The 26,498-nt window shown below is 48.2% G+C and overlaps 1 protein-coding gene across 1 annotated transcript in view; it reads left to right on the plus strand.

Moving 5' to 3' along the window:
• SLC5A1 (solute carrier family 5 member 1) overlaps window positions 1-24,970 on the plus strand; it is a 37,367-nt gene extending 12,397 nt beyond the window's left edge. The window contains exons 6-15 of the mRNA XM_083373436.1: window positions 841-946; window positions 1,168-1,248; window positions 3,500-3,720; window positions 5,088-5,223; window positions 5,316-5,423; window positions 5,831-5,981; window positions 10,877-11,045; window positions 13,190-13,405; window positions 13,885-13,987; window positions 24,166-24,970. Of these exons, the coding sequence (XP_083229562.1) occupies window positions 841-946; window positions 1,168-1,248; window positions 3,500-3,720; window positions 5,088-5,223; window positions 5,316-5,423; window positions 5,831-5,981; window positions 10,877-11,045; window positions 13,190-13,405; window positions 13,885-13,987; window positions 24,166-24,377 (1,503 nt within the window). The 3' untranslated portion in view covers window positions 24,378-24,970. The remainder of the gene's footprint in view (window positions 1-840; window positions 947-1,167; window positions 1,249-3,499; window positions 3,721-5,087; window positions 5,224-5,315; window positions 5,424-5,830; window positions 5,982-10,876; window positions 11,046-13,189; window positions 13,406-13,884; window positions 13,988-24,165) is intronic.
• The last annotated feature ends 1,528 nt before the right edge of the window (window positions 24,971-26,498 follow it).

Genomic DNA, 26,498 nt, shown 5'->3' on the forward strand with positions numbered 1-26,498 from the left:
GCTCTGTTAGAGTGCAGGCTCTCTTAGAGCCCCACCATCTTTTTGCAAACTAGCACAGCCGTCCCTTCCCAGGAGACCTGGGTCAGCCCTGCCACAGCAGGTTGCATGAGGCCATGCAGGAGGAGGTGCAGGTGCTGGGAGAGAGTGGGGACGCTGCAGTTCCCGTAAGCAGCGCCTTCAAGAAGCCGCACCTTTTACTCCACACCTGTAATTACCTCTTGGGCGCTGGATGAGTCAGATGGAAGGGCAGAGGAAGGCAGGGCTGAGACCGGCCTCCTGGTGGGGCCCCGTTAGTGGATGCTCAGATGCCGAGCCCCCACCCCGCTTTGTTGCATGTAAAGGAGGAGGGGGCACTCGCAGTCCATTGCAGGAGCAGGCTGGAGTCCATGTCCTCAGGAGGAGGACGACACCGGGCTCCAGTGAACTTCCAGAGTCTGGAGGACCCACTCTCCCTGCACCCCCATTTAATTCTGACTACTTAAATCAGAAAGACCACAGTGGTGGCTCCTCCCTGGGCAGGGGCTGGACTAGATGGCCTCTAAGGTTATTGTCGGCCATTATCCTCTCTGCTTCCAGGGAGCAGAGACTGGTGGCAGTGGAGACGGCTGATCCAGGACCAGCAGCCTCCCCTCCTCCTGCCCCACTCCTCCCCTCCTGCTCCTCTGGGGCACCCCTGTGACAAGGCCCACACAAAGGGAAGCCCTCCCCACGTCTTTGTGCAGCAGAGGCCTTCCGGGTGGGGAGGATGACGAGGCCCCTTGAGGCACCGCTGCCGCTCTGCATGGGGTTCTGTCAAACGTCCCTGGGGCTTAATGGGCCAATTCTTCCTTTCCACCACAGGCAGATATATTTTCTGGAGCCATATTTATCCAAATTGCAATGGGACTGAATATTTATGTGGCCATTATCATACTGCTGACCATCACTGCCCTGTACACCATCACAGGTGAGTCCCGCTTGCAGGTGGGCCTTGATGTCAGCTGCTGGAGCAGGCTCAGCCTCCAAACCTTTGGGGGCCCTGGTGCCTGGGCAGCCTCCCCGTCTCCCCCCTGTCCATTTCCCTACAGGAGGAGAAGCCCAAGGATTTCCTTTGGGGAGGGGGGATGTGGCCCTGGGCTCCTCTCTCCCTTTATCCCAGCCTTCAGCTTCCCTCGCTCTGCCTGGCAGGAGGACTTGCCGCCGTGATCTACACAGACACGCTGCAGACCTGCATCATGTTGGTGGGATCCATCATCCTGACCGTCTTTGGTAAGCCTGAGTTCAAACCCAGCCCTGAAAGTGCCTTTCCGCCAGGTACACCATGGCTAGAATTAAGGGGAGACCTCCCAAAGGCCCTGAAAGATTTTAGCTGGGTACCCGGGAGTTGCTTTCAAGAAGGCCGAACGGAGCCCAGAAGCGCCTGAATCACAGAATCACAGCGTTGGAAAAGACCTCGGTGTTCATCCAGCCCAACCCCTTGTTCTGTGCAGGATCTGCTAAAGCATTTGAGACAGATGGTGGTGCCCCCTTGGTCTGAAGAACCTCAATGCTCTACTTCTCGAAGCTGATTAATAAATCCTCCCTGTAGGATGTTTTTCCTCATACCTGACTGAAGTTCTAGCCTCTTGGTTATGGGTGCCAAAGAACTCGGAGGCTTCAACTGGTGCAGAATGCGGCCGCGCGAGTTGTGATGGGGGCTTCCCGATACTCCCATGTAACACCTCTACTCCGCGAGCTGCATTGGCTTCCGGTTGCCCTTCGGGTGAGATTCAAGGTGCTGGTGATGACCTATAAAGCCTTAAATGGCTTGGGTCCGGATTATCTAAGGGAACACCTGCTGCCAGCGTCAATTTCCCATCGTCCTGTGCGCTCCCACAGGGAAGGCCTTCTCAGGATACTGCCGGTTAGGGAATGCTGGCGGGTTATTCCTAGGGGAAGAGCGTTCTCTGTGGGCACGCCGGCCCCATGGAACCAGCTCCCCATGGAACTTAGGACTGCCCCCGACCTTCGCTCATTCCGCAGGGACCTGAAAACTTGGCTCTTTGAGCTGTCTGGCCCAGGCTGAGGGGTTTTAATTTTTTATTAGGCTTTAGTTTTAAATTTCAGGGACTTTACTTAATTAATTGTTTTAATCAGATTTTAATTTTTGTATGTTTGTTTTAATTTTCCCTGTACATCACCCTGAGTCCTCTGGGAATAGGGCGGTATATAAATTTAAATAAATAAATAAATAAATAAATAAATAAATAAATAAATAAATAAATAAATAAATAAATAAATAAATAAATAAATAAATAAATAAATAAAACATGCCCACCCCCTCACTGTGTGGCCACCCCTTGAGGAAGGGTCTAGGGATTTAGGCAGCTCTAAATATGGTGGGCTGGCTCTGATCTACCTTAATTTTCAACATACATGAGAAATCGTCCCGCAGCACAGGGTGTGGGATCACTGGTGTGGATTCCTGTAGCTTTCTGTCTGTCCTGTGTTCTGTCCATGATAACTGTGGCTGAGCCCTTGTCTGTTGGGAGGATGGTGATGGTTGGACCTTCTCTGGGTCTTTGAGACTCTAGTTAGAGCTGCTTCTGTGTCTGTGCTCTTCTGGTCTGTGTGTCATTGTTGGCGTTGCGGCAGGTGGTTTTAAACCCTGCTTCCAAGGCTGCAGAGTACTCTAACTGACTTGTATCATCCATGTTTGTTCTGAGGGATGTGGTGTTCTGCGGTGGTCAGTGGGCAGAGGAACATGTTGACAACCCAGTTAGTTTCAGGTGCCTCTTTGCTTATGGGGTTCAGCTAGAGAAGTTGGATTTGGAATTTTGTTCTGCTTTTTTCAACTTGTCTTAGCGATGGGGGTTGCCAGAGTCTATGTGTGTTCTGGCTTCTTCCAGCTAAAGTTATCTATGGTGTGTTGGCATTTATTTAATCTAGCATCTCTGACCATTAGCAGCATCGCTCTTTGGCTGCTTTGTTGAAATAATGAAATCTTGAGTTTTAACATTAAATTTTGCAGCAGTTGTAAAAATTACATCTATTTTTTCTTCTTTATTTCCCCTTTGCTTTTCCTTTGTTTTTGTAAATCTAATAAGTAAACAATGCACACTAGTTTTAAAAAATGATGGTGGTTAACATGCTGCGTGAACCCAGCTTGTGGGGGTCAGTGTTTGGCCCTGTACATTGTGTGAACTGAGAAAATGGTTCACTTAATCTCAGAGTAAGCATGTTGCACGAACACAACCATGCACCTTCAACTGAACATGCAAGCCCAGTTTTCTCCTGTAGCAGCGTAAGGATCGGAGGTGTTCTTTTTAAAGCAGAACTGAATCTCCCAAAGTACCAGACTCAGCTGTGGCCAGAACTGATCAGGTTCCAGGGATGGATCTTCTAGGAAATGGCCCAATTCTCCCTTTACAACAGTCACCTGAGGTGACGTGTGTCCAACCACATGGGTTTGCGGGAGAGGAGAACTCTTCAGCTTTGTCATAGACTTGCTTGCCCTGACGGATCGTGTAATTTTCTTCAGCATTTAAAGAAGTCGGAGGATATGAGGGCTTGCTGGAGTCGTACATGAAAGCTATCCCATCCAACATCTCCTACGATAATGTGACCATCCCCGAAAAGTGCTACACTCCCCGTCCAGATGCCTTCCACATTTTTCGGGACCCCGTGGACGGCGACCTCCCTTGGCCTGGACTCATCTTTGGCTTGAGCATTCTGGCATTGTGGTATTGGTGCACTGACCAGGTAGGGTCATGATGCTCTTGGTATTTTTGATGTTCCCCACCCACAGGTCTTCCCCGTGGGATCGCCCTGATCCTATGCTTGGAGACCTAAAGAGACCACCTCGGCTTTGAGAACCAGGACATTAAGAACTGAAGTGGGCCCAGATCACTGCCCTAGCGACACTTTTCAAGGTGGGCTTCTAAAGCCGAGGGTGGCCTTGGGCTGGGCAGAGGCAGGCTGATTATCATTTTGGTCTTTGGATGGCAGCTGGGAGGACATCACTGGTCCCAATTCTTATTCTCTGGCTGGCATTTAAATTAATTGATTAAATAAATAAATATTCCAGACATTCAGAGAATCTGCTCCCAAACTACGGTTGATTGCACGTTGTTGAGTAAGTTAACTGAATGGTGACTTATGGAATGAAACTGATTTTCAGGATACACTGAACTGTAAATGAATTGATACAACCAGAAGTTGAAACTCTACTTGACTACTTTGTGGCTCAGTGTGTCATGTGAATCTAGCCTGAGTGTCTTATGTAAAAAGCCGCGCCAACCACGGGCTCTGCCACGGTCCTGCTGGGGTGGGCCTATAGAACCCAAAGATCTTCCCCATTGTATATAGCGTGTTTAACTGTGTGTTACGTATGTGCACACTTTTGAGAGCAAGCAGCTAGATTTCATTTTTAATGTGTGCCAATGTGCCCACAGTAAAAAATGACAATAAAGGTTAGTGGCTCAGTGGGTTAGGACGCTGAGCTTGTCAATCAGAAGGTCGGCATCCCGAGTGCTGCATAACAGAGTGAGCACCTGTTACTCGTCCCAGCTTCTGCCAACCTAGCAGTTCGAAAGCACGTAAAAATGCAAGTAGAAAAATAGGGACCGCTACGGCGGGAAGGTAACAGCATTCTGTGCGCCTTTGGCGTCTAGTCATGACGGCCACATGACCACGGAGACATCCTCGGACAAGCGCTGGCTCTTCGGCTTTGAAACGGAGATGAGCACTGGCCCCTAGAGTTGGAAATGACTAGCACGCATGTGCGGGCGAACCTTTACCCTTTACCTTATCTGTCTATCTAAAAGCTAAGCGACCTTGCCACAAGAGTGAGGAAAGCCACACCGCGCCAAGTGATGTCTGAATCTGGAACAACCTTTCCCCCAGGACCAACCCTTGTGGGAAAATCACAGCACAGAGCAGAGGTCATTTCCATGGCGTGTTCCGAAGTATGGCCTTGTCCCAATGACTGGACAGCCATTTGTATGGAATGACATAGTCGGGTCTCCTGCTTGAGCAGATGGGTAGATTAATGACCTCCAAGGTCCCTTCCAACCCTATTATTCCATGTTCCATCTCGGTGCTTGTTCATTTGCCCCTCTCTTGGGCAGGTCATTGTCCAGCGATGCCTCTCGGGGAAAAATATGTCCCATGTCAAGGCGGGCTGCATCATGTGCGGCTACTTGAAGTTGCTGCCCATGTTTCTGATGGTGATGCCAGGCATGATCAGCCGCATTCTGTACAAAGGTGAGGGCTGCTCCACCCAGGAGGCCGAGGGCAGACCGGGGCCAGCCTGCTCAGCTCACTCACGAGGGCCACGGTTTCCCTTCTTCCCACAGATAGAGTGGCGTGTGTCGTTCCCTCGGTGTGCAAGGCCGCCTGTGGGACAGAGGTTGGCTGTTCAAACATCGCCTACCCAACAATGGTGGTGGAGCTCATGCCAGACGGTGAGAGGAGGCCGAGGGGCTGGGTTATCTATGCCTTGGACTGCCATGCTGGCTAAGGTCTGTGCCAAAGGGTTTCGACAGGCCTTCCGGCTGCCTTCTGCCCACAGTCTGCCCTAAAAAGGTGGCCCGTGCATGAATCCCAGGTGGATCCTAAAGCGATTGTGATGCCTAGTGGCCTTTTTAGGTCACATTGGTGCATGCAGGAAGTGCTTCTTCTGGCATGACGAGTTCACCCCTGGATCACACAGCCTTTTCCCACCTATGCTCCTGGCATTGGGTTGCTAGGCCAGACAGTTGAGTTCTCACCCGTGTGGCTGCGCAGTAAGCCAGCTTTTGCTGCAACCCACAAGAGGAGCTGCTCACACCAAACCTTTGCCTATTCACACCTTCCTTGCTTTATTTTTCAGGGCTACGAGGCCTGATGCTCTCTGTGATGCTGGCCTCGCTGATGAGTTCCCTCACTTCCATCTTTAATAGTGCCAGCACCCTCTTCACCATGGACATCTACACCAAAATACGCTCCACGGCCAAGGAGAAGGAGCTCATGATTGTCGGCAGGTAAAAGTGCTTGGCGGCAGTGGCAGCAGCGAAGGCTCAGCAAAGGGGAGATTGCAAGAAAGGTCAGCTGGAGCCCAAGATCAGGGCAGCCAAATGCCTTAGGGACCCTTTTGGCATAACCTGTGGTGGTCACCTTCCCAAAATGGCTGCAGTGCTTCCCTTTTCCTTTTGTGGGCCTCCAACCAGCCTGCTGAAGGAAGCTTCCAGGCTTTGGAAATGAAAACGTTGATCAACGCAAGTCACCAACGGGCAAATAATCTGACTATGGAGCCCCTGGTGCCATGTTTATGTTTACGTTTACGTTTTATTTAATTTATATACCGCCCTTCTCCCTAGGGACTCAGGGCGGTTCACAGGGCATATAAATAAAAATACAGTACTATACAAAAGTTAAAACAAAGATTAAATCAGTGCCCAAATTAAAAAACAATAATGCAATCTAAAATGACAATTTAAAACCCAGCTCCCCCATCAGGCCAGACCAGCCAATTCAAACAAATGGGTCTTCAGGCCACGATGGAAAGTTCGGAGGTCCGATGCCGTCCGGAGCTCCACCGGCAGTTGGTTCCACAAAGCCGGGGCACCCACAGAGAAGGCTCTCCCCCTGGGGGCCGCCAGTCGGCATTCCCTGACCGGAGGCACCCTGAGGAGGCCCTCTCTGTGGGAACGCACAGGGCGGAGGGGAGTTGAAGCCGGCAGCAGGTGGTCCCCGAGGTAACCCGGACCCATGCCATGTAGGGACTTAAAGATCATAACCAAGACCTTGAACCACACCCGGAAGACAACTGGCAACCAATGCAGCTCGCGGAGCAAAGGTGTAACATGGGAGTACCGGGAAACTCCCAAGACAACTCTCGCGGCCGCATTCTGTACCAGTTGGAGCCTCCGAGTGGTCTTCAAGGGAAGCCCCATGTAGAGAGCATTACAGTAGTCAAGGCGAGAGGTCACGAGCGCATGAGTGACCATGCACAGGGCATCCCGGTCCAGATAGGGCCACAACTGGCGCACCAGGCGAACCTGGGCAAAAGCCCCCCTAGTCACGGCCACTACATGATCTTCTAGGGTAAGCCGTGAATCTAGGAGGACTCCCAAGTTGCGAGCCCTATCCACGGGGGGTAAGAGCTCACCCCCCATAGAAAGAGATGGAACATTTTGAATGTCCTGGGATGCCGGAATGCACAGCCACTCAGTCTTGTCAGGGTTGAGCTGAAGTCTGTTCCTCCCCATCCAGACCCGAACCGCCTCCAGGCAACGGGACATCACAGCGAGGGCATCACTGGGGTGGTTTGGGGTCAAAAAGAAAAGTTGGGTATCATCGGCATATTGATGATACCCAACTCCAAAACCACGAATGATCTCACCCAGCGGTTTCATGTAGATGTTGAACAGGAGAGGCGAGAGAACCGACCCCTGAGGAACTCCACAAACGAGAGACCTAGGGGCCGATCTCTGCCCCCCTGCCGACACCGACTGCGAACGTCCCAGGAGATAGGAGGAGAACCACCGAAGAACTGTGCCTCCCACTCCCAATCCCCTGAGACGCCGCAGCAAGATACCATGGTCGATGGTATCGAAAGCCGCCGAGAGGTCTAATAGGACTAGGACAGAGGAATATCCCCTGTCCCGAGCCCTCCAGAGATCATTCACCAGAGCGACCAATGCCGTCTCCATGCTGTACCCGGGCCTGAAACCCGATTGGTAAGGGTCCAGATAATCCGCTTCATCCAGGACCAGAGGGAGCTGATGCGCCACCACACTCTCAACAACCTTCGCAAGAAAGCGAAGGTTGGAGACTGGACGAAAGTTGTTCAATACAGCTGGGTCCAAGGCAGGCTTCTTGAGGAGAGGTCTCACCACCGCCTCCTTCAAGACGGTGGGGAAATAACCCTCACTCAAAGAAGCAGATATAACCGCCTGGAGCCAGCCTCGTGTCCTCTCCCTAGCTGCATAAACCAGCCAGGAAGGGCACGGATCCAACAAACATGTGGAGGAGCTCAGCCTCCCCATAATCCTGTCCACTTCATCAGGGGTCACAGAATCAAACTCTTCCCAGATAACATTGACAAGACCGCCCGTGTCCTGATCGCCTGACTCTGCCCAGCTGGAGTCCAAACCGGTCCGAATCCGAGCGATTTTATCCGACAGATGTTGACTAAATTCCTCGGCACGACCCTGCAAGGGATCCTCCCTCACCTCCTGATTAAGAAGTGAGCGAGTCACCCTAAACAGGGCGGCCGGGCGATTATCTGCGGACGCAATGAGGGTAGAGAAGTAATTACACCTCGCCACCCTCATCGCTGCGAGATAAGACCTAATATAGGTTCTTAACCGCAACCGGTCGGGTTCGGATCGGCTCGACCTCCAACAGCTCTCTAGGCCCCGTTTCCGACGCTTCATCTCCCGGAGCTCCGCGGAGAACCATGGAGCTCGCTGGGATCTGCGCCGGGTCAGGGGCCGCAAGGGTACAACCCGGTCAAGTGCCTCAGTGGCTGCCCTTTCCCAGGTTTCCACTAAGGCATCCGCCGAGCTGTGAGCAATGGAGGCAGGTGGGGACCCCAGCGCCGCTTGGAATCTATCAGGATCCATTAAGCGTCTGGGGCGGTACCATCTAATTGGCTCCGTATCCCCACGGCGGGGGTGGCAAAACGGAAGACCATCTGCAGGAGATGATGATCGGTCCATGACAGGGGCATAATAAATGGAGAGCCCCCACCAAGATCATCCAACCACCGTCTAGATAAAAAAATCAGGTCAAGAGTGTGGCCTCCCTCATGAGTTGGTTCAGAAATTACTTGCGTCAGGTCCATGGCCGTCATGGAAGCCATGAACTCCCGAGCTAGCTCAGATGAGCCTCCCAGGGATGGTAGATTGAAGTCTCCCAAAACTATAAGTTTGGGAAACTCAACCACCAACCCTGAGAGGATATCGAGCAGCTCGGGCAGGGCTGCCGCTGTACGACTAGGCGAAATGTACGTCAGCAGCAAACCCAACTGCACCCCAGAACCAAATCTCACAAAGAGAGACTCACACCCGACTATCTGAGAAACGGTGGTCTCCCGCGGACATAAGGTCTCCCTAATAATAACCGCCACTCCCCCACCCCTACCTTGAGCTCGTGGCCGGTGCAGCACCCGGAAGCCTGGTGGGCAGAGGTCAACCAAAGGGACCCCACCCTCTGGGCCCAACCAGGTCTCCGTGATGCAGGCCAGGTCCGCATGCTCACCCTCAACTAAATCCCTAACGAGGGGAGCTTTGTTAACCACGGACCTGGCATTCAGATACACCAGCCAGAGCTCAGGAGGCTGCACATCCTCGCTCCCGGAACCTCGGGGAAGAAGCAGAGGGTCGGAGCGCCTCACCGCTTGCAAGTAGCGGAGATGGCCCTCCCGGTAGCGATACGGCCCCCTGTCTATCCGCCTGCTGCCATTCCCCGTCGTGGGAATTGGTAATCCCACGACCCGCTCGTGAGCTCCGGAGACAGCGACACCCCGTTCTCCCGTCGCGCGGTCAGACCCAAGTCCGGCCTGAACCATGGTTGATTGGCCACCCCCCAAGGCCAGACAACCCTTATCACCCACCCCGCTCCCTAACCCTATAAAAAATCTAGATAAAAAAATGATCAGAGGCCTTCTATTAACTTTATATATATGTGGGAGACCTTTGCCTAGCAAGGAATGGCTTTTATCTTTCCTCTGCATACCGTTCTTCACCTGAAAATTACAGGTTGAGGGCCACTCCACCAGCTGTTCTGCACAGCCTCCCATCTAAAGTCCACAAGAACCGAGATGGCCACTCTTGAGCCAGAGAGCTCCCTGGCATGGGCAGTTCTGCAGCGCCCCCTGGAGGGCATCTGGCATTATTATTATTATTATTATTATTATTATTATTATTATTATTATTATTATTATTATTATTATTATTATTATTATTATTATTAATTTTATTTGTATACCGCCCTTCTCCTGGAGGACTCAGGGCGGTGAACAGGGCAATACATATTAAAAAACAAGATACAAAAATTAAAAACGATTAAACAAATGCCCATGAATAAGTTAAAACACATTAAAAAATAGATTAAAACAGATTAATACAACCCAACCCCATCCCATCAGGCCAGGCCAGCTTGTTCAAAAAGGAAGGTTTTGAGATCGCGCCGGAAGGAGCGGAGGTCAGGCGCCATCCGGAGCTCGACCGGAAGATGGTTCCATAAATCCGGCGCGCCCACATAGAACGCCCTCCCCCTGGGGGCCGCCAGTCGGCATTCTTTGACCGGTGGCACCCTGAGGAGGCCCTCTCTGTGGGAGCGCACTGGGCGGTGGGAAGTTGACGCCGGCCGCAGGTGCTCCCCAAGGAGGGCGGACCTTGCAGACTTGATAAGAAGGATGACCGACTTTCCTGTCTCCTCTTTGCGAAGGAGCTGCTTGACAGGAGGCACAACCCGCCAAGTGACTCAGTTGATCTGACTGTTTATTGAAATTTAGGTTTATCTGCCCCTTTAAACAACTGAAGGAGTGGTCAACAAAATCAAACTGCCCCCCCATTTTCTCTGTGCGATGCAGATACAAAATGGGCAGAGCTTCATTTGCACGGCCACAGCCACACTCTCTCTGCTCTTTTTGCAATTAACTAAAGACAAAAAACAAAGAAAAGGAACACACAATATTGATAGAAGACAAAAGCTGGAAAAAGAAACAAAAACATACAAACACGCACAGCGTCTCCTTACAGGCAGCCACCTATGAATAAATGTAAATATAGTAGCGGCCCCTGAAACAAATGTGAGTGAGCTCAGCTCCATCTGCCAAGGTAGCTCTCGGGCAGCTTTGTGGCTCAGTGACTGGGCTGGCGCAGGGCAGCGTCCCCCAATGCCCCTCTCTGCCACCTTCTCCTCCCAGGCTTTTCATCCTGGTCCTGATTGGCATCAGCATCGCCTGGGTGCCCGTGATCCAGTCTGCGCAAGGTGGGCAGCTCTTTGACTACATCCAATCCATCACCAGCTACCTGGGACCGCCAATTGCCGCCGTCTTCTTCCTGGCCATCTTCTGCAAGAGAGTCAACGAGCAGGTGAGCAGTTGGCCCTTTCTTTGAGGGGGGGGCAACCCCTTGCCAAGCCTGCCAGGGGGACCCTTTCTTCCTCTGCCTCCCCAGCTGGGAGGGAGCCAAAGGGAAGCTGGAGGTCACCTGTTGGCTTCAGGACTGGAGGGTCTTCTAGCCCCTAGAAGTTCTGCGGTCCAACCCCCTCAGAAAAGGAGGGGTGTTTGTGCCCAGGACGTGCAAAGGCAGCTGCATGGCGTGGTTTCCGTGCCACAAGAGGAGGAACAAGTGGGAGGAGCCTGGGAAAGGGGAATATCCCATCTCACAGGCTGCAGTCTTTCCATTGGCTGAGGCAGGTGTTCATCTTAATTTTGATTTAAGAGCTTTGCTTACCTGTCACGAGACTTTTTATCTGATTAACGCATGTGTTGGTCAGTGTAATTATTTTGGTTGCAGCCAGATTTATTACACTGAAAAGATCAATTGGCCGGAGCCATTACTTAACCGAGCTCTCCTGAGCAATCATGCCCTGGGAGGCTCCTAGCCCTGGTGCTAAGGCAGACCGACCGCCTGCCAGGCGGGGGGGGGGGCAGGATGGTGTTTCTCCTCTTTTGGGCTGCCGGCATCTTCCTGGTGCTGCTTTCAAAAGCAAAATGGCTGCCCAGATCCTGGCTTTCCAAAGGATTTCCAGACTTCTCTGGGAGGGGCTGATCTGATGCCACCTGCGATCTCCATCCTTCCCCCCCCCCGGGCAGCCTCCCTCTTTACCCTCTGAGTCCACCAGAGCTCCTGCCTCCCGCTGAGGCTCTCCTGGGGCCATGGGGGGGTCAGTGCAATGAGCCCCCTGAAATTGACCAGGTGCCCAGGTGCCTCTCTGCCTCCAACCCCCTCAGCCAGTTCTGGTATCTCACAACAATTGCAACTCTTCTGAGGACATCCTGGCAATCTCTTCGGATCTCACCCACTCCCCCCCATTTCTGCTCTCTCCTCTTTTTACCTGTTCCTCAGCCTGGTCAGGCGCCCTCTTTTTTGTAACCCATCATCTCCTTGCATCAAAGAAGCTGAGTTGCTGAGCATCGCCTCAAGGGATTGTTCATTATGCATTTAACGACTCAGCCCAGACCCAAACTAAAGACCCAGATGGAAGCAAACTAAACCCGAAGGCAGCTTTTAGGATGCAGCCTAGAGTCACCTTAGCCGAGATGGGCATGCTTAAGTTAAACAAACAAACGAACAAACGAACAAATCAGGGCTAGTTGGCAAGCTATGCCAACTCCATGCCTCCAAGGGATTTTTTAAAGCAACCTCCTGCGTCTCATTGCAAGCCGCTGCTTGAGTTTTAAGTGATCTGACTACAAGAACGGGCAAGTGACCGTGGGGACGCTGCAACGGTCGTAAGTGTGAAAAATGGCCATAGGTCACTTTTTCTAGTGCTGTTGCAATTTTGAACAGTCACTAAATGACCTGTTGAAAGTCAAGGACTCTTTATATAATCCTTGTGCTGGTTTCTTCTGAGACAACAGAGTCAAGTGAGGAAAGGCTCCAGAACGTAAGCTAGAAACTGGTGGGGTCAAGAGATCCAGTCCTCCCTCCCTCCCTCCCTCCCACATTCTTTTAGTTTGTAGTTATAATTAAAGCTATCAGCTTAATAATCAACATTAATCAATTAAAATGTCCTGAATTCAGTTCACGGAAGGAAACCTCTTGGATGTTTGGTACCTGTTGGTGCAATTTGCCTTCCTTTCTCAGGCCCCACAGCCTTGAAGACTGGAAGAGGCCGGTTCTCACACCTCTGGCTTCTGTCAAACCTGTCAGCCCCCTCCCCCTCCCCCCACCCCAATCATCTCTACCCTCTACGTGCCTATTTCCTCTCCCCCCTCCAACAAATGATGGCAGGATGCCAGCCAGGTACCAAGCTGAAGACAGCAGATCTAACACTCTCCTGTTCAAGCGGGGTGGGGGTGGGGTTTGGACTAGATGACCTCTAAGGTCCCTTTTAACTGTGTTATTATCTATCTATCTATCTATCTATCTATCTATCTATCTATCTATCTATCTATCTATCTATCACAATACTACGTGCACAGTTGTGAGTCCAAAGAATCCCTCAGGATTGAGGAGTAGGACCGCAGGGGCGTGAGGGGCTCCTGAGCGCGTTTCGCTGTCTTTTGCAGGGGGCCTTCTGGGGCCTGATGGTGGGACTGGTAATCGGGCTGTGTCGAATGTTTGCAGAATTCGCCTATGGAACCGGCAGCTGTGCTGTGCCCAGTGAATGCCCAGCGTTCATCTGTAAAGTTCACTACCTCTATTTTGCTATCATCCTTTTTGCTATCTCCATCACCATCATTCTGATCGTCTCGTTCCTGACCAAGCCGATTGATGACGTCCATGTAAGCAGCCTCCCTCCTCCCCACCTCAATTCCCCCTTCCCTGAGATTGGTGGGTAACAACGTACAGTGGCTCACCGGCTCTCAGTCCCTGAGCCGATCGTGAATGCCCAAGAAGAGCCGTTTTCCTTTCCCTTCGTGTCCGCCTCTGGGGCTCTCAGACCTGAGGCAGCCACACCTCCAGTTCGGCAGAAGTGAAAGCCAGCAAGGTGGGTGGAAACCGGCTTGAAGCCATGTTAGACAGGATGCCTCCTGAGGCCGCATCTCCCCACTTCCATCTTCTTGGGAAGTTCGACACCACATGAGCAGTTGTATAAAATGTTGTGTAGTTCTGCCAGAGGTATTGGGTACAGAGGGAGTAGGAGTAGTGGAGTTATCAGGGCACTTCCCTTTTGAAGCAAGGCCGAGGCCTGGTCCTGCCCTCCTTCAAGGTCATGTCAGCTGCTCCTGCTTCATTGTGGTTATCTTTGTTTCCTGGACAGCTTTATCGTCTTTGCTGGTCTCTGCGCAACAGTAAAGAGCAGCGTGTGGATCTGGATGCAGGGGCGATGGTGCAGGGAGTGGAGGACTATGACGAAGAACCAGGTGAGGTCACCTTTACTGTGAGATTTTGAGTTATTTCAAGTCTAGGACAAACCAGGCTGGACCTCTCCTAACCTCTCCGACCTAGATAGCAGAATTTTGGCCAATATGCTCCTTAGAGAACCATCACTTTTTGGGCAATCAAATTTAGGTTGGGATGCTCAAAAAAAAAAATATAAATAAAAAAATGCCAGGAGGAATTTTGATGGCCCTCAAGAAGACTGAATAGTTCAAATATGCACTTATCTCCATATTAGTTAAGGATTCTGCAGCAGATGTTCAGAGCATGCCTGAATTGCTGTTTTTGCACCTTAAAATTCCCCTGTTAAACTTGAAAAGGAATGTAGTCATTTAAAAAAAATAGAAATGTAGAAAATGTCACGTCCCAGTTTGTAGTGGAATTCTGACTTTACAGGGGAGTCCTGGAGAGTTTGAGTGGATGGCAATAAAATGCCCTGTTGCCCCTCAGCCTGTTGTGAATAAAATAGCAGCAGCAAATGAAGAGGGGAAGAAAAAGGGATAGTATGATATTATTATATGGTAATAATGGTATATTTTTGACAGTACAGTTTTGTGTACTGGTTAAAGCACCAGGCTAGAAAGGGGGCGACTCTGAGTTCTAGTTCCGCCTTGGGCACAAAGCCAGTGAGTGACCTTGGGCCAGTCATTTTCTGTCAGCCCTAGGAAGGAGGCAATGGCAAACCACTTGGAATCTTGCCAAGAAAACTGTCCGGACTTGTCCAGGGATTCGCCAAGAATCTGACTTTAAGGCACAAATTGCACACATAAATGTGTAAACAGAGCCTTGGTGGAGCAGTGGGCTAATGCCTCCTTAAGTAACACCAGCTGCCTGCAATTAGTGCAGGTTCGCATCCCACCAGGCTCAAGGTTGACTCAGCCTTCCATCCTTCCGAGGTAGGTAAAATGAGGACCCAGATTGTTGGGGGCAATAAGCTGACTTTGTAATAATGCCGCTGGGGTGTGTGTGAAAGCCCTAACAAGCAGGCATATACATAGAATGAAGGCTACTGCTAAGCTTGTAAGCCGCCCTGAGTCTTCGGAGAAGGGCGGGATATAAATGGAATTAAAATAAATAAAAATAAATAAAATACTGTTAAAAGACAATGATGTAGTATAATAGTAATAATTATATCAATATTGAAGTTCTGTAATTGGAGCTATTTACAGATGACTTCTCAGCACGTTCAGATAGTTGCCAGAAGATTTCCTTGGAGGAAATAAGGTCAGATGGAAAACCAACATATTTTGTATATCTAGATCCTTCCACTGGAAATAAAAATCAAATGCACTCATATAGAAAGAGCATCCTGGGTTTATTAATGATCATTATAAGAAAGACCTTGAAATATCACAGTGATTTGATGGTTGCAAGTAAGGGAAATGCAAAGCTAGGTAGTGTCAATCTTTTTCAAATCATGGCTATAACTGTTCCTTGTTCTCTGGCTTGGTACTCTGAATTACCCAGTCAGAGAATTGTTCCAGTCACTAAGCATGAAGATGCTTTAGTGAAGGGATCAAAGAAGGGCTGTGATCAGGGGACTAGAACGTAAGTGAGATGAAGAGGCTGAAGACGAGAAGCAGATTGAGTCTGGAGAAAAGGAGAATATAGCAGCCCTCTTCAAAGACCAAGAAAGGGCCTCTCAGAAGAAAATCAGAAGTTCTTTTCTAGGCAGTTCTCCTGCAGTTCAAAACATGGAATAATGGTCTTTGTTGTTGTTAGTTGCGAAGTCGTGTCTGACCCATCGCAACATTCCTCCAGGCCTTCCTGTCCTCTACCATCTTCTGGAGTCCATCTAAGCTCACGCCTCCTGCTTCAGTGACTCCATCCAGCCACCTCATTCTCTCTCGTCCCCTTCTTCTCTCGCCCTCAACCTTTGCCAGCATTAGGCTCTTCTCTAGTGAGTCCTTCCTTCTCATTAGGTGCCCAAAGGATTTGACTTTTAGCTTCAGGATCTGGCCTTCTAAAGAGCAGTCAGGGTTGATCTCCTCTAGGACTGACCGGTTTGATCGCCTTGCAGTCCAAGGGACTCACAGGAGTCTTCTCCAGCACCATAATTCAAAGGCCTCAATTCTTTGGCACTCAGCCTTTCTTATGGTCCAGCTTTCACTGCCATACATTGCAACTGGGAAGACCATAGCCTTGACTATACGCACTTTTGTTGACAGGGTGATGTCTCTGCTTTTTAGTGTGCTGTCTAGATTTGCCATGGCTTTCCTCCCCAGGAGCAAGTGTCTTTTAATTTCTTGGCTGCAGTCCCCATCTGCAGTGATCTTGGAGCCCAGGAAAATAAAATCTGTCACTACCTCCATTTCTTCCCCATCTATTTCCCAGGAATTGAGAGGGCCAGATGCCATGATCTTGGTTTTCTTAATGTTTAGTTTCAACCCAACTTTTGCACTCTCCTTCTTCACCCGCAACAAGAGGCTCTTTAGTTCCTCTTCACTTTCTGCCATTAGAGTGGTATCATCTGCATATCTTAGGTTCCAACCTTAATTCCAACTTTTGATTCCTCTAACCCTGCCTTTCTCATGATGTGCTCTGCATATAAGTTAAATAAACAGGGCGACAGTATACAGCCTTGCTGGACTCCTTTCCCAATTTTGAACCAATCAGTGGTTCCGTGTCCAATTCTCACTGTTGCATCTTGACCCGCATATAGGTTTCTCAAGAGACAAATGAGATGGTCTGGTACTCCCATCTCTTTAAGAACTTCCCCAGTTTGTTGTGATCCACACAATCAAATGCTTTAGCATAGTCAATGAAGCAGAAGTAGATGTTTTTCGGGAACTCCCTAGCTTTCTCCATGATCCAGCGTATGTTGACAATTTGATCTCTAGTTCCTCTGTCTCTTCAAACTCCTGCCTGTACTTCTGACAGTTCTTGATCCACATACTGCTGGAGTCTAGCTTGTAGGATTTTAAGCATAACTTTACTAGCATGTGAAATGAGTGCAATGGTGCGATAGTTTGAACATTCTTTGGCACTGCCTTTCTTTGGAATCGGAATGTAAACTGATCTTTTCCAATCCTGTGGCCACTGTTGAGTTTTCCAAATTTGCTAGCAGATTGAGTGTAGCCCTTTTACTGCATCGTCTTTTAAGATTTTGAATAGCTCAGCTGGAATACTGTCACAATCACTAGCTTTGTTGTTGCTCAGCTTTCCTAAGGCCCACTTCACTTCACATTCTAGGATGTCTGGCTCAAGGTCAGTGACCACCTCATCGTGGTTATCAGGGATGTTAAGCTTGTTTTTGTATAGTTCTTCTGTGTATCTCTTCTGCCTCTGTTAGGTTCCTGCCATTTTGGTCCTTTATCATGCCCATTTTTGCATGAAACGTTCCCTTCATCTCTCCAATTTTCTTGAAGAGATCTCTGGTCCTCCCTATTATATTGTTTTCTTCTATTTCTTTGCATTGTTCATTTAAGAAGGCATTCTTATCTCTTCTAGCTATTCTCTGGAATTCTGCATTCAGTTATGTGTATCTTTCTTTTTCTCCCTTGCCTTTTGCTTCCCTCCTTTCCTCAGCTATTTGCAAAGCTTCCTCAGACATTTTGCTTTCTTGCATTTCTTTTTCTTTGGGATGGTTTTAGTTGCTACCTCTTGTACAATGTTGCGGACATCCGTCCATAGTTCTTCAGGCACTCCGTCTATCAGATCTAATTCCTTAAATCTATTTGTCACCTCTACTGTATATTCGTCAGGGATATGATTTAGTTCATACCTGAGTGGCCTAGTGCTTTTCCCTACTTTCTTCAGTTTAAGCCTAAATTTTGCAACGAGAAGCTCATGTTCTGAGCCACAGTCAGCTCCTGGTCTAGTTTTTACTGACTGTATAGAGCTTCTCCATCTTTGGCTGCAGAGCACATAGTCAATCTGATTTCTGTGTTGACCGTCTGGTGATGTCCACGTATAGAGCCGTCTCTTGGGTTGTTGGAAGAGAGTGTTTGCTATGACCATCGTATTCTCTTGGCAAAATTCTGTCAGCCTGTGCCCTGCTTCATTTTGTACTCCAAGGCCAAACTTGCCTGTTATTCCGGTTATCTTTTGGCTTCCTACTTTAGCATTCCAATCCCCCATGATGATAAGGACATCATTTTTGGGTGTTAGTTCTATAGGACTTCATAGAACCGGTCAATTTTATCCTCTTCAGCACTGGTGGTTGGGGGATAGACTTGGACTACTGTGATATTGAATGATTTGCCTTGGATTCGAACTGAGATCATTCTGTCATTTTGGGGATTGTATCCCAGTATTGCTTTTCCTACTCTTTTATTGACTATGAAGGCTACTCCATTTCTTCTGAGGGATTCTTGCCCTGATGGTTATCTGAATTAAATTCACCCATTCCTGTCCATTTTAGTTCGCTGATTCCTAAGATGTCAGTGTTCAGCCTTGTCATCTCTTGTTTGACTATGTCCAGCTTTCCTTGATTCATGGATCTTACATTCCAGGTTCCTATGAAGAAAAAATCTTTACAGCATCGGACTTTCCTTTCACACCAGACATATCCACAGCTGAGCGTCCTTTCGGCTTTGGCCCAGTCGCTTCATTCTTTCTGGCACTACTAGTACTAGCCCTCTGCTCTTCCCCAGTAGCAGATTGGACACCTTCCGACCTGAGGGGCTCATCTTCCAGCGTCATATCATTTTGCCTTTTGGTACTGTCCATAGGGTTTCCATGGCAAAGATACTGGAGTGGTTTGCCATTTCCTTCTCCAGTGGATCACGTTTTGTCAGAACTCTCTGCTATGACCTGTCCGTCTTGGGTGGCCCTGCATGGCATAGCTCATAGATTCATTGAATTACGCAAGCCCCTTCGCCATGACAAGGCAGTAATCCATGAAGGGGATAATGGCCTTAATTTATGGAAAACAGATTCTCATGGAATGATAGAAAGAAATTTCCTAATAACAAGCAAGAGCCTTGGTGGAGCAGCTAATGCCTCCTTAAGTAACACCAGCTGCCTGCAATTAGTGCAGGTTCGAGTCCCACCAGGCTCAAGGTTGACTCAGCCTTCCATCCTTCCGAGGTAGGTCAAATGAGGACCCAGATTGTTGGGGGCAATTAGCTGACTTTGTAAAAATGCCACTTGGGGGGGGCGAAAGCCCTAATAAGCAGGCATATACATAGAACGAAGGCTATTGCTAAACACACTGATTTGCTAAGCACATTGATTTGTGCTTTAGATTGTAAGCCGCCCTGAGTCTTCGGAGAAGGGCAAGATATAAATGGGATTAAAAAAAAAGTAGGCAGGCTCAGCAGTGGGATCAAGGACCTAGAGGACCTAGAAGAGGACACCCCTTCCCTGGACGTGTCCACGTAGAGGTTGGACAGTCATCTGTCTGGAATGCTCTGATCTTTAAGGACCTCCTGGAAGTCCCAGGAGGCTGAAGAAAAGCAATTGTGACCCCATATTCAAGGGGAAAGGAAATGACAGACCTGTCAACTTAGTTTCTGTACTGAGCGAGATCCTTGAATAGATAGTGAAGTGGTATGATTGTGAGCTCTTGAATAGAGGCAACAATTAACAGGAATCTGCTTGGGTTGGTTGTGACATCCTCCTTCCTAAAATAGTAAAATGTGGACAACGTGATATGGTAGTTAGATGGACTTCAGTTGGATGATTGACGGCACCCAAAGAATGTTCAGGAATGGTCCCACCGCAGCTTGGGAGAAGGGATAAATGGAGGGCTCCAGAGCTCTGTCCTGGGCCTCGGGCCGTCCAATTTTTTTTCCAGACATGTAGATGACACCAGGCAAGGAGAAATGGTTAAGAGAGAGAGAAGAATCTTTTTTTAAAAAAAAACCTGGAGAGGCTGAAGCAGTGGGCTGAAATGAATTAGATGACATTTAGCACAGAGAAATGTAAAATTCTGCAGTTGGGTACATAAACGTAACATGATGCAGTGCAATTGCTAAAAAGACAAACGTGATCTTGGGATGCATTAACATCCGATGGCTCCCTTCTACTTTGTCTGGCTTAGACCCCGTTTGGTGTCCAGTTCTGGGCATCCCAGTTCAAAAAGGGCAGTGACAGATTGGAGCAGGTCCCTATGAGAGCCACCAAGGGACATAACTCTAAAGCCCCACTGGGAGCATTCAAGGGCTCTGGGCATGTTTGGCCTGCAATGGTCCTCAACTTACAACCATGATTGGAACCAGAATTTCCATCATAAGTCATTGCAGTTGTAAGTCAAGTCAGACTCAGTTTTATGACCATTTTTACAGTGGTTGTCCTTGGTGGAGCAGTGGGCTAATGCCTCCTTAAGTAACACCAGCTGCCTGCAATTAGTGCAGGTTCGAGTCCCACCAGGCTCAAGGTTGACTCAGCCTTCCATCCTTCCGAGGTAGGTAAAATGGGGACCCAGATTGTTGGGGGCAATAAGCTGACTTTGTAATAATGCCGCTTGGGGGGGTGAAAGCCCTAATAAGCAGGCATATACATAGAATGAAGGCTACTGCTAAGCTTGTAAGCCGCCCTGAGTCTTCGGAGAAGGGCGGGATATAAATGGAATTAAAATAAAAAATAAAAAATAAATAAAGTCAGCCTCCCCAGTGGGTGGCTATTGCCAGAAATTGGCAAAAAGAAGGTCATAAATCATGATCACATGACCACTGACTGCTGCGACTGGTCCTAAAAGAGAGCCGGTTGCCAAATGTTGGGGTTGCGATCACCTGTCTACCATGAGGGGCATGACAGCCATAAGTACAGGTGCAGGTCATATGTCGCTTTTTCCCAGGGCATTGTAACTTTGCACCATTGGTAAACAAAGGGTTGTTTACCCATAACTGTCTTCAAATAGCTCAAGAGTTGTCAGGATGGTGGACTTGATGGGCGTAGGTGAGATCCGTTAACAAAGCAGTGAGTGAGAGGGGAATCCAGAAGACCCCCACAGGCAGAAAGTTCACAGAAGAGGCTCTGACAAGCATCTCCCTAAGTCACATGGGTAGAATAATAATAATAAACCTTTATTGTCAAAGTACAACATGTGTACATTGAGATTAGCTGAGCCTCCCCCCCCCATGCTCTCTCCCCCCAACACACAGTGACAACAAACGGAGAGGAGGAGCAAGAGTGCAATCTGACTTGCAAGGTTCTTACATAGGAGGTGAATCTTCTAAAGAAAATGTATTAAAGAACGTTACAACTAGAAGTAAGAGGAAATGGACAGTAGTGAGCTGTCTTTCACTGGATGTGTTCAGTTAAGGCTAGAGCATTATCAGTGATATTTCACAGAGAGAAGGAAATATTCTGGCTGATCTAAATGGATCAATAAAATCCTGGAGTTGGAAGGGAGATCTTGTCCAGCCTGTCCAGGACAGGAATCCTTAGACCATCCCAGACAAATGGCTGCCAACCTTTGCTTGAAAAACTCCAGTGATGGAAACTTCCTGATTTCGGGAGACTGTTTAGTGGATCTTCTGGCCAGGAAATTCCCGCTTATTTCACATTTGAATCCTTCTCTGTAAAGCTTCCGCCCATTGGTTTTTCTCCTACCCTTAAGAGCTGTGAAGGATACATCCAGACCCTCTTTCTTGTGGTGTTCCTTCAATTATTAGAAGATCTCCCCTTAGCCTTTTTTCTTTAAGCTAAACATACCCAGTTCTGTAACTGGTCTTCATAGTTTTAATCCCTAAACCCAAACTTCATTTCCTTTGTTCTTTGAACTCCTTCCAATTCTGCAGTCCCCTTCTTTTACTGTGGTGAGAAAAACTGGACACGGTATGCCAGGTATATTTGAGCAGTGCATGGTAACAATCACTTCAGTGATCTCAATGTTCTATCTCTATTCAAGCAGCCCAAGATTGTATAGCTAGTTTTACCGCTGCAACACTCTGTTGGCTCATGCCAGGATATTCAGACCCTTTTCACCACGTCAAGGGCCACATCTTGACCCTGTGCACCTGCTGGTTCCATCTAAGGTCAGAACTTTATCTTTCTCTATTTAAAAAGGCTAACAATAACTAGAAATTAAGTAGTTCCAGCTTCTCCCTGTTGCTTGTCATAATTTCCCCCTATTTTCCTAGCAGTGGTTAAAAATGATCCTTATTCTTTGATATTCTACTCTTGTAATATCCCTCTTTTCATTTTTTAAAATTTGTCCTTTTTGTTTCTTCTTGATAGAGAATTATTTATGCACCCTTGGTGGCTTCATCAGGGCACTCCCATGTTTAACTTTTTTCTTTAGTATTGTTTGCATTGGGCCTTAATAAGAATAATCAGAAGAGAGCTGAAAGGGACCTTGGAGGTCTTCTAACCCAACCCTTTGCTCAAGCGGGAGACCCCGTGCCATTTCACACAAGTGTCTGTCCAGCCTCTTCTTAAAAGCCTCCAGCGATGGAGCACCCACAACTTCTGGAGGCAAAGCTGTTCCACTGGTCAATTGTCCTCACCGTCAGGAAGTTTCTCCTTAATTCCAGGTTGCTTCTCTCCTTGGTCAGTTTCCAACCATTGTTTCTCGTCTTTCCTTCTGGTGCTTTGGAAAATAAATTCACCCCCTCCTCTTTGTGGAGAAAGATTCTCCTTTTTGAGAGTGTCCCAACCTTCTGGAGGATTCCTTTAGGATCCTTCCTACTTTTTCCCTTAGTTGCTCAAATCAGATCTCCTGAAATGTAGAATAGTAACCAGACAACTTTGGGGTTTGTTTGCCTACAGGGTGAATTCCAGGAAGTCGCGGTCATTCACTCTCACCATTCTCGCTTTCCTACTCCACCATTTGTTCCCTGTTAGTAAGCATGAAGCCCAACATGGCTAGTTCTCTGGTCTTTGGGTGTCGAAGTCCTCTACAGCAGAGGCCACAAACCTTTGGGGCATCACCAGGGACCTGTTCCATGGAGAGAGGCTTTTCCATGGACCGGAGGGTGCGTGCTTTTGTGTGCTGCCTGCATCTTGCGGATGCAGCTTTGCTTGTTTGTGCGGACTGGTTGCTGGCATGCTGCGGCCCAGTACTGGTCCACGGACTAGGGGTTGGGGACCCCTGCTCTACAGTCTACAAGACACAGTCAGAACCTGTAGAATCTCCCACTTGCCGCTTCAGTTGATTCCCAGTCGATGATCAAGTAGTTGAAGTCCCCCCTGGCACAGTGATATGTTTCCTGGACACTCAAAGATCTAATCTGCAAAGATTTCAGCCATACTTCCTGCTTGGTTGGTGGTCTGCAAAGCATTGCCACACCTGCATCATTTTTTGTTTTGCTTTTTTCTTTCATTTCCACTCAGACACTTTCGGCAAGATTTTCACCCTTGAAGTCCTGAATTCCTTTAAAGGTGTTGAAATTCTTCATATATGACACCTTTTCCCCCTCCCCTTTTTTCTTGTCAAGAAATTATATCCTTCTAGTTTTATATTACAATCACATGATATATTCCACCAACTTTTAGAAATAATAAAAATAATGCCACCTTTCCTCCCTGTACTAAGTCTTTTGTGTTCTCCCTGTTTGTTCCTCATTCTCTGAGCACTGATGTACAAAAAGCATCTGACTCTCAGCACTGGCCTCCTTAGCTTTGCCTCCTGCATCTCCTGATATATTCTGGGCACCCCTCCTTCTTACCACTTCCTCTCTTGATCTCAAGGTCTCTTACCTTTGGACAGAAACTTTGGCTGCCTTCTGATTTCTTTCCCACTCCAGGTTTAGTTTAAAATCTGCCACATGGCCTCAGTAAAATAAAATGTACTTGTTCTTGCCAGTCTTTGGGAGGTGCAATGTATCTCTTGGCTTGCCCTACCTATAGAGGGCACAGTTGTGGTCCAGGAATGCAAAGTTTTCTTGGGTGCTCCATCCCTGAGCCAACAGTTCCCCCCCCCCAAAAAAACCCCTCCATTCCTTCTTCAGGCCAAATCCTTTAATTGGAGGCATGGATGAAAACCCCACCTCTGCTCGAAACTCTTTTGCCTTTCTGCCTAACTCCTCGTGGTCCTTTGAGATTCTTTCCAGTCTCTTTTTGGCAGTGTTATTTGTCTCAACATGAAACAGAATGAATAATGGTCACTAGATTTGATAATGGGACCATTTCAGCTCTATGGTACTAGACATATTGGGACATATAAGCAAAATGTATGAGAATAGGGTGGTGGCACCTTAGGAGGATGTTCTGGGCACGAAAGGGTCAGTTTGGCTGCTTCATCTAATGCCCAGCAATGGTGTTGTCCTTGTAGCCCCAGAGAAAGAGACCAACTGTTGCAAGAAAGCCTACAACTGGTTCTGCGGCCTGGAGCAGACGGGCCCCAAGCTGAGCAAGGAAGAGGAGGAAGCCCTGCAGCACAAGCTGATGGACACCACAGAGGAGCCATTCTGGAGGCGCGTGGTCAACATCAATGCCATCATCCTGCTGTCGGTGGCTGTCTTTTGCCATGGATTTTTTGCATAGGTCAAACGTTTTATTTGAGAATGAAGTTCTTGATTGCTAAATTATACTGTGACATCATAATCTGTAAATTGCACCTTATTCAACTTGAAACTTATTTGTCAGGAGAATCATTTAACTCATCAAGTTAACTGAAAATACAACCGGCTGTGAATGCCGTTGATTGGGAGGGACCATGAGGGTCTGCAGACTCTCCTCAAAGGGGACAGTCCTCACTGTTTTTGTCCCTGTTTTTGGATTGTGTTACCAAAGTGTGTGTGTGTGTGTGTGTCAGAAATTCAGATTTCCAGTTGTTTCCCCCCGGTTTTTTTAAGTGTATGATTTGCACAGGAAAAGTTCAGCTGCCTCAGTTGGCTGACTTTCATATTGTTTTGGAGGCAAACTCTTCTCATCTTCTCATCTTGCCCTTTATTTAATGGTCATGCAGAACTGTTTCTCCCTGTATTAACTTTGGAACTGGAAGTATTTGAATTGAATTGTTAATATCTAGTTCAGCTAGAATCAGCTTGAAGTGGTTTGAAGGTGGTTTGAAAAATTTTCCCTGGGACCACATATGCTGATGTTGTTATCATCCTTTGTAAATTGGATTTACTGTATGACTGTAAAATACATATATATTTTTAAAAATAACTGTGTCTTCTTGAAAAAAAACACCAAAATGAAGCAAAACTCTTGCCTTGCCCGCTGACACTGAGGTATCTATTGCAAGACTCACACCAGGTCATCCCTATCTCTTTCTGCCAGAGGCCGTTTCAGTAACTGGGGGAAAAGCAGAGATGGTGATGCAAAAGGGGGATAATTATCAGGATCTGGTTAGAATAGATGGAATAGATAACCTTTATTGTCATTTTTTTTACTGTGGGCACATGGGCATCCATTAAAAATGAAATTTTTGTTGCTTGCTCTCAAAAGTGTACATATACATAACTCACACTTAATATGCTATATACAACATATGTATAAACCTACACCCTTACATTTAACTAACATATAAATATTAATCACTGTCCATCTTGAATACACAGCAGAAAGAGAAACTATGGTTGATGCCAAGATTGCCTTGAAGAAAACAGCTTTTGACTTAGGAGCCGGCTGGGTGTAGGGGGGCGTCTAGGATCAAGAGCCTTCTCAACTGCAGCCTAACCTCAACCTTCTGAGACTCTTCCCAATAGAAAGAGTTGGACCCACAAGCAAGAGCTGGTAGGGCATGTCTAAGCAGCTGCCTTTGCAGGACCACGGAGAGCTCCCAGTGTAGATCACTACAGAGGCCCAGCACTTCTCTGTCTGAATCTCCTTGAATGAGCCAATAGGTGAGAATATTTGGAATTAAGCTAAGGGTTGAAATGAGGGTCCTTGGTGCTCTCCGAGGTTGGTGGTTTTGTGGCACACATTTCATGACCCAACTTTAGCAGTGCTGAATTGGGTAATGAAACATCTTTAAGAAAACCACCAAGCCCAAAAGACTTTGCAGTTCCATTCACCAGTCGGTTCTCTCAGGGTCCAGAGTCAGCCAGGAGCCTTCAGAGGCCCATAAACAGAAGGGACCCCTGGACTGAGATAGAGCCATCATGGTAAGCAGCCACTGACAGCTTTTCTGTGCCTTCGGTTTAGAAAGCTATTCATTTAATTTGTTCACTGCAGGTGCTCTAGGGAAGATACTGTTGTACCTGTGAGGAGCAACAGCTGGCAGCCCCTTTCAGGCTGAAGATGCTCTTGTGTGTCATGGCTCCCCTCAGAAAGAGCCTTTAATGTGTGTCTGTGTGTGTGTGTGTGTGTGTGTGTGTGTGTGTGTACATAATGGTACTTATTTATTTTCAGTCCCTTGGAAATGATGCCAACATGCAGTTTGTTTTCTCCAGTGGGGTCTGCCATTTGCCGTAACGAAAGGGAGGCTGGAGGTACGGACCTCCCTGGAGAGACTCGGAGGCCTCCCCTTTGGGCTGTGCTGATCTTGCTCCAAAGAACTCAGCCTGCAGGAGGGACCCCCTTCCCCGAGCCAAGCTCCCAAAATGTAAGGAAGAGGCCCATGGAAACCTTTTCACTTGCTGCCCCCTCGGAGTCTCCCTGCTCAGAAATTGCCCCCACCGACCTCCCAGCAGCAGGAGAGCGCCTGGTGCAGGGAGA

Source organism: Vipera ursinii (genome assembly GCF_947247035.1).
Source record: "Vipera ursinii genome assembly, chromosome: 14".
Classification (NCBI taxonomy): Eukaryota; Metazoa; Chordata; class Lepidosauria; order Squamata; family Viperidae; genus Vipera; species Vipera ursinii.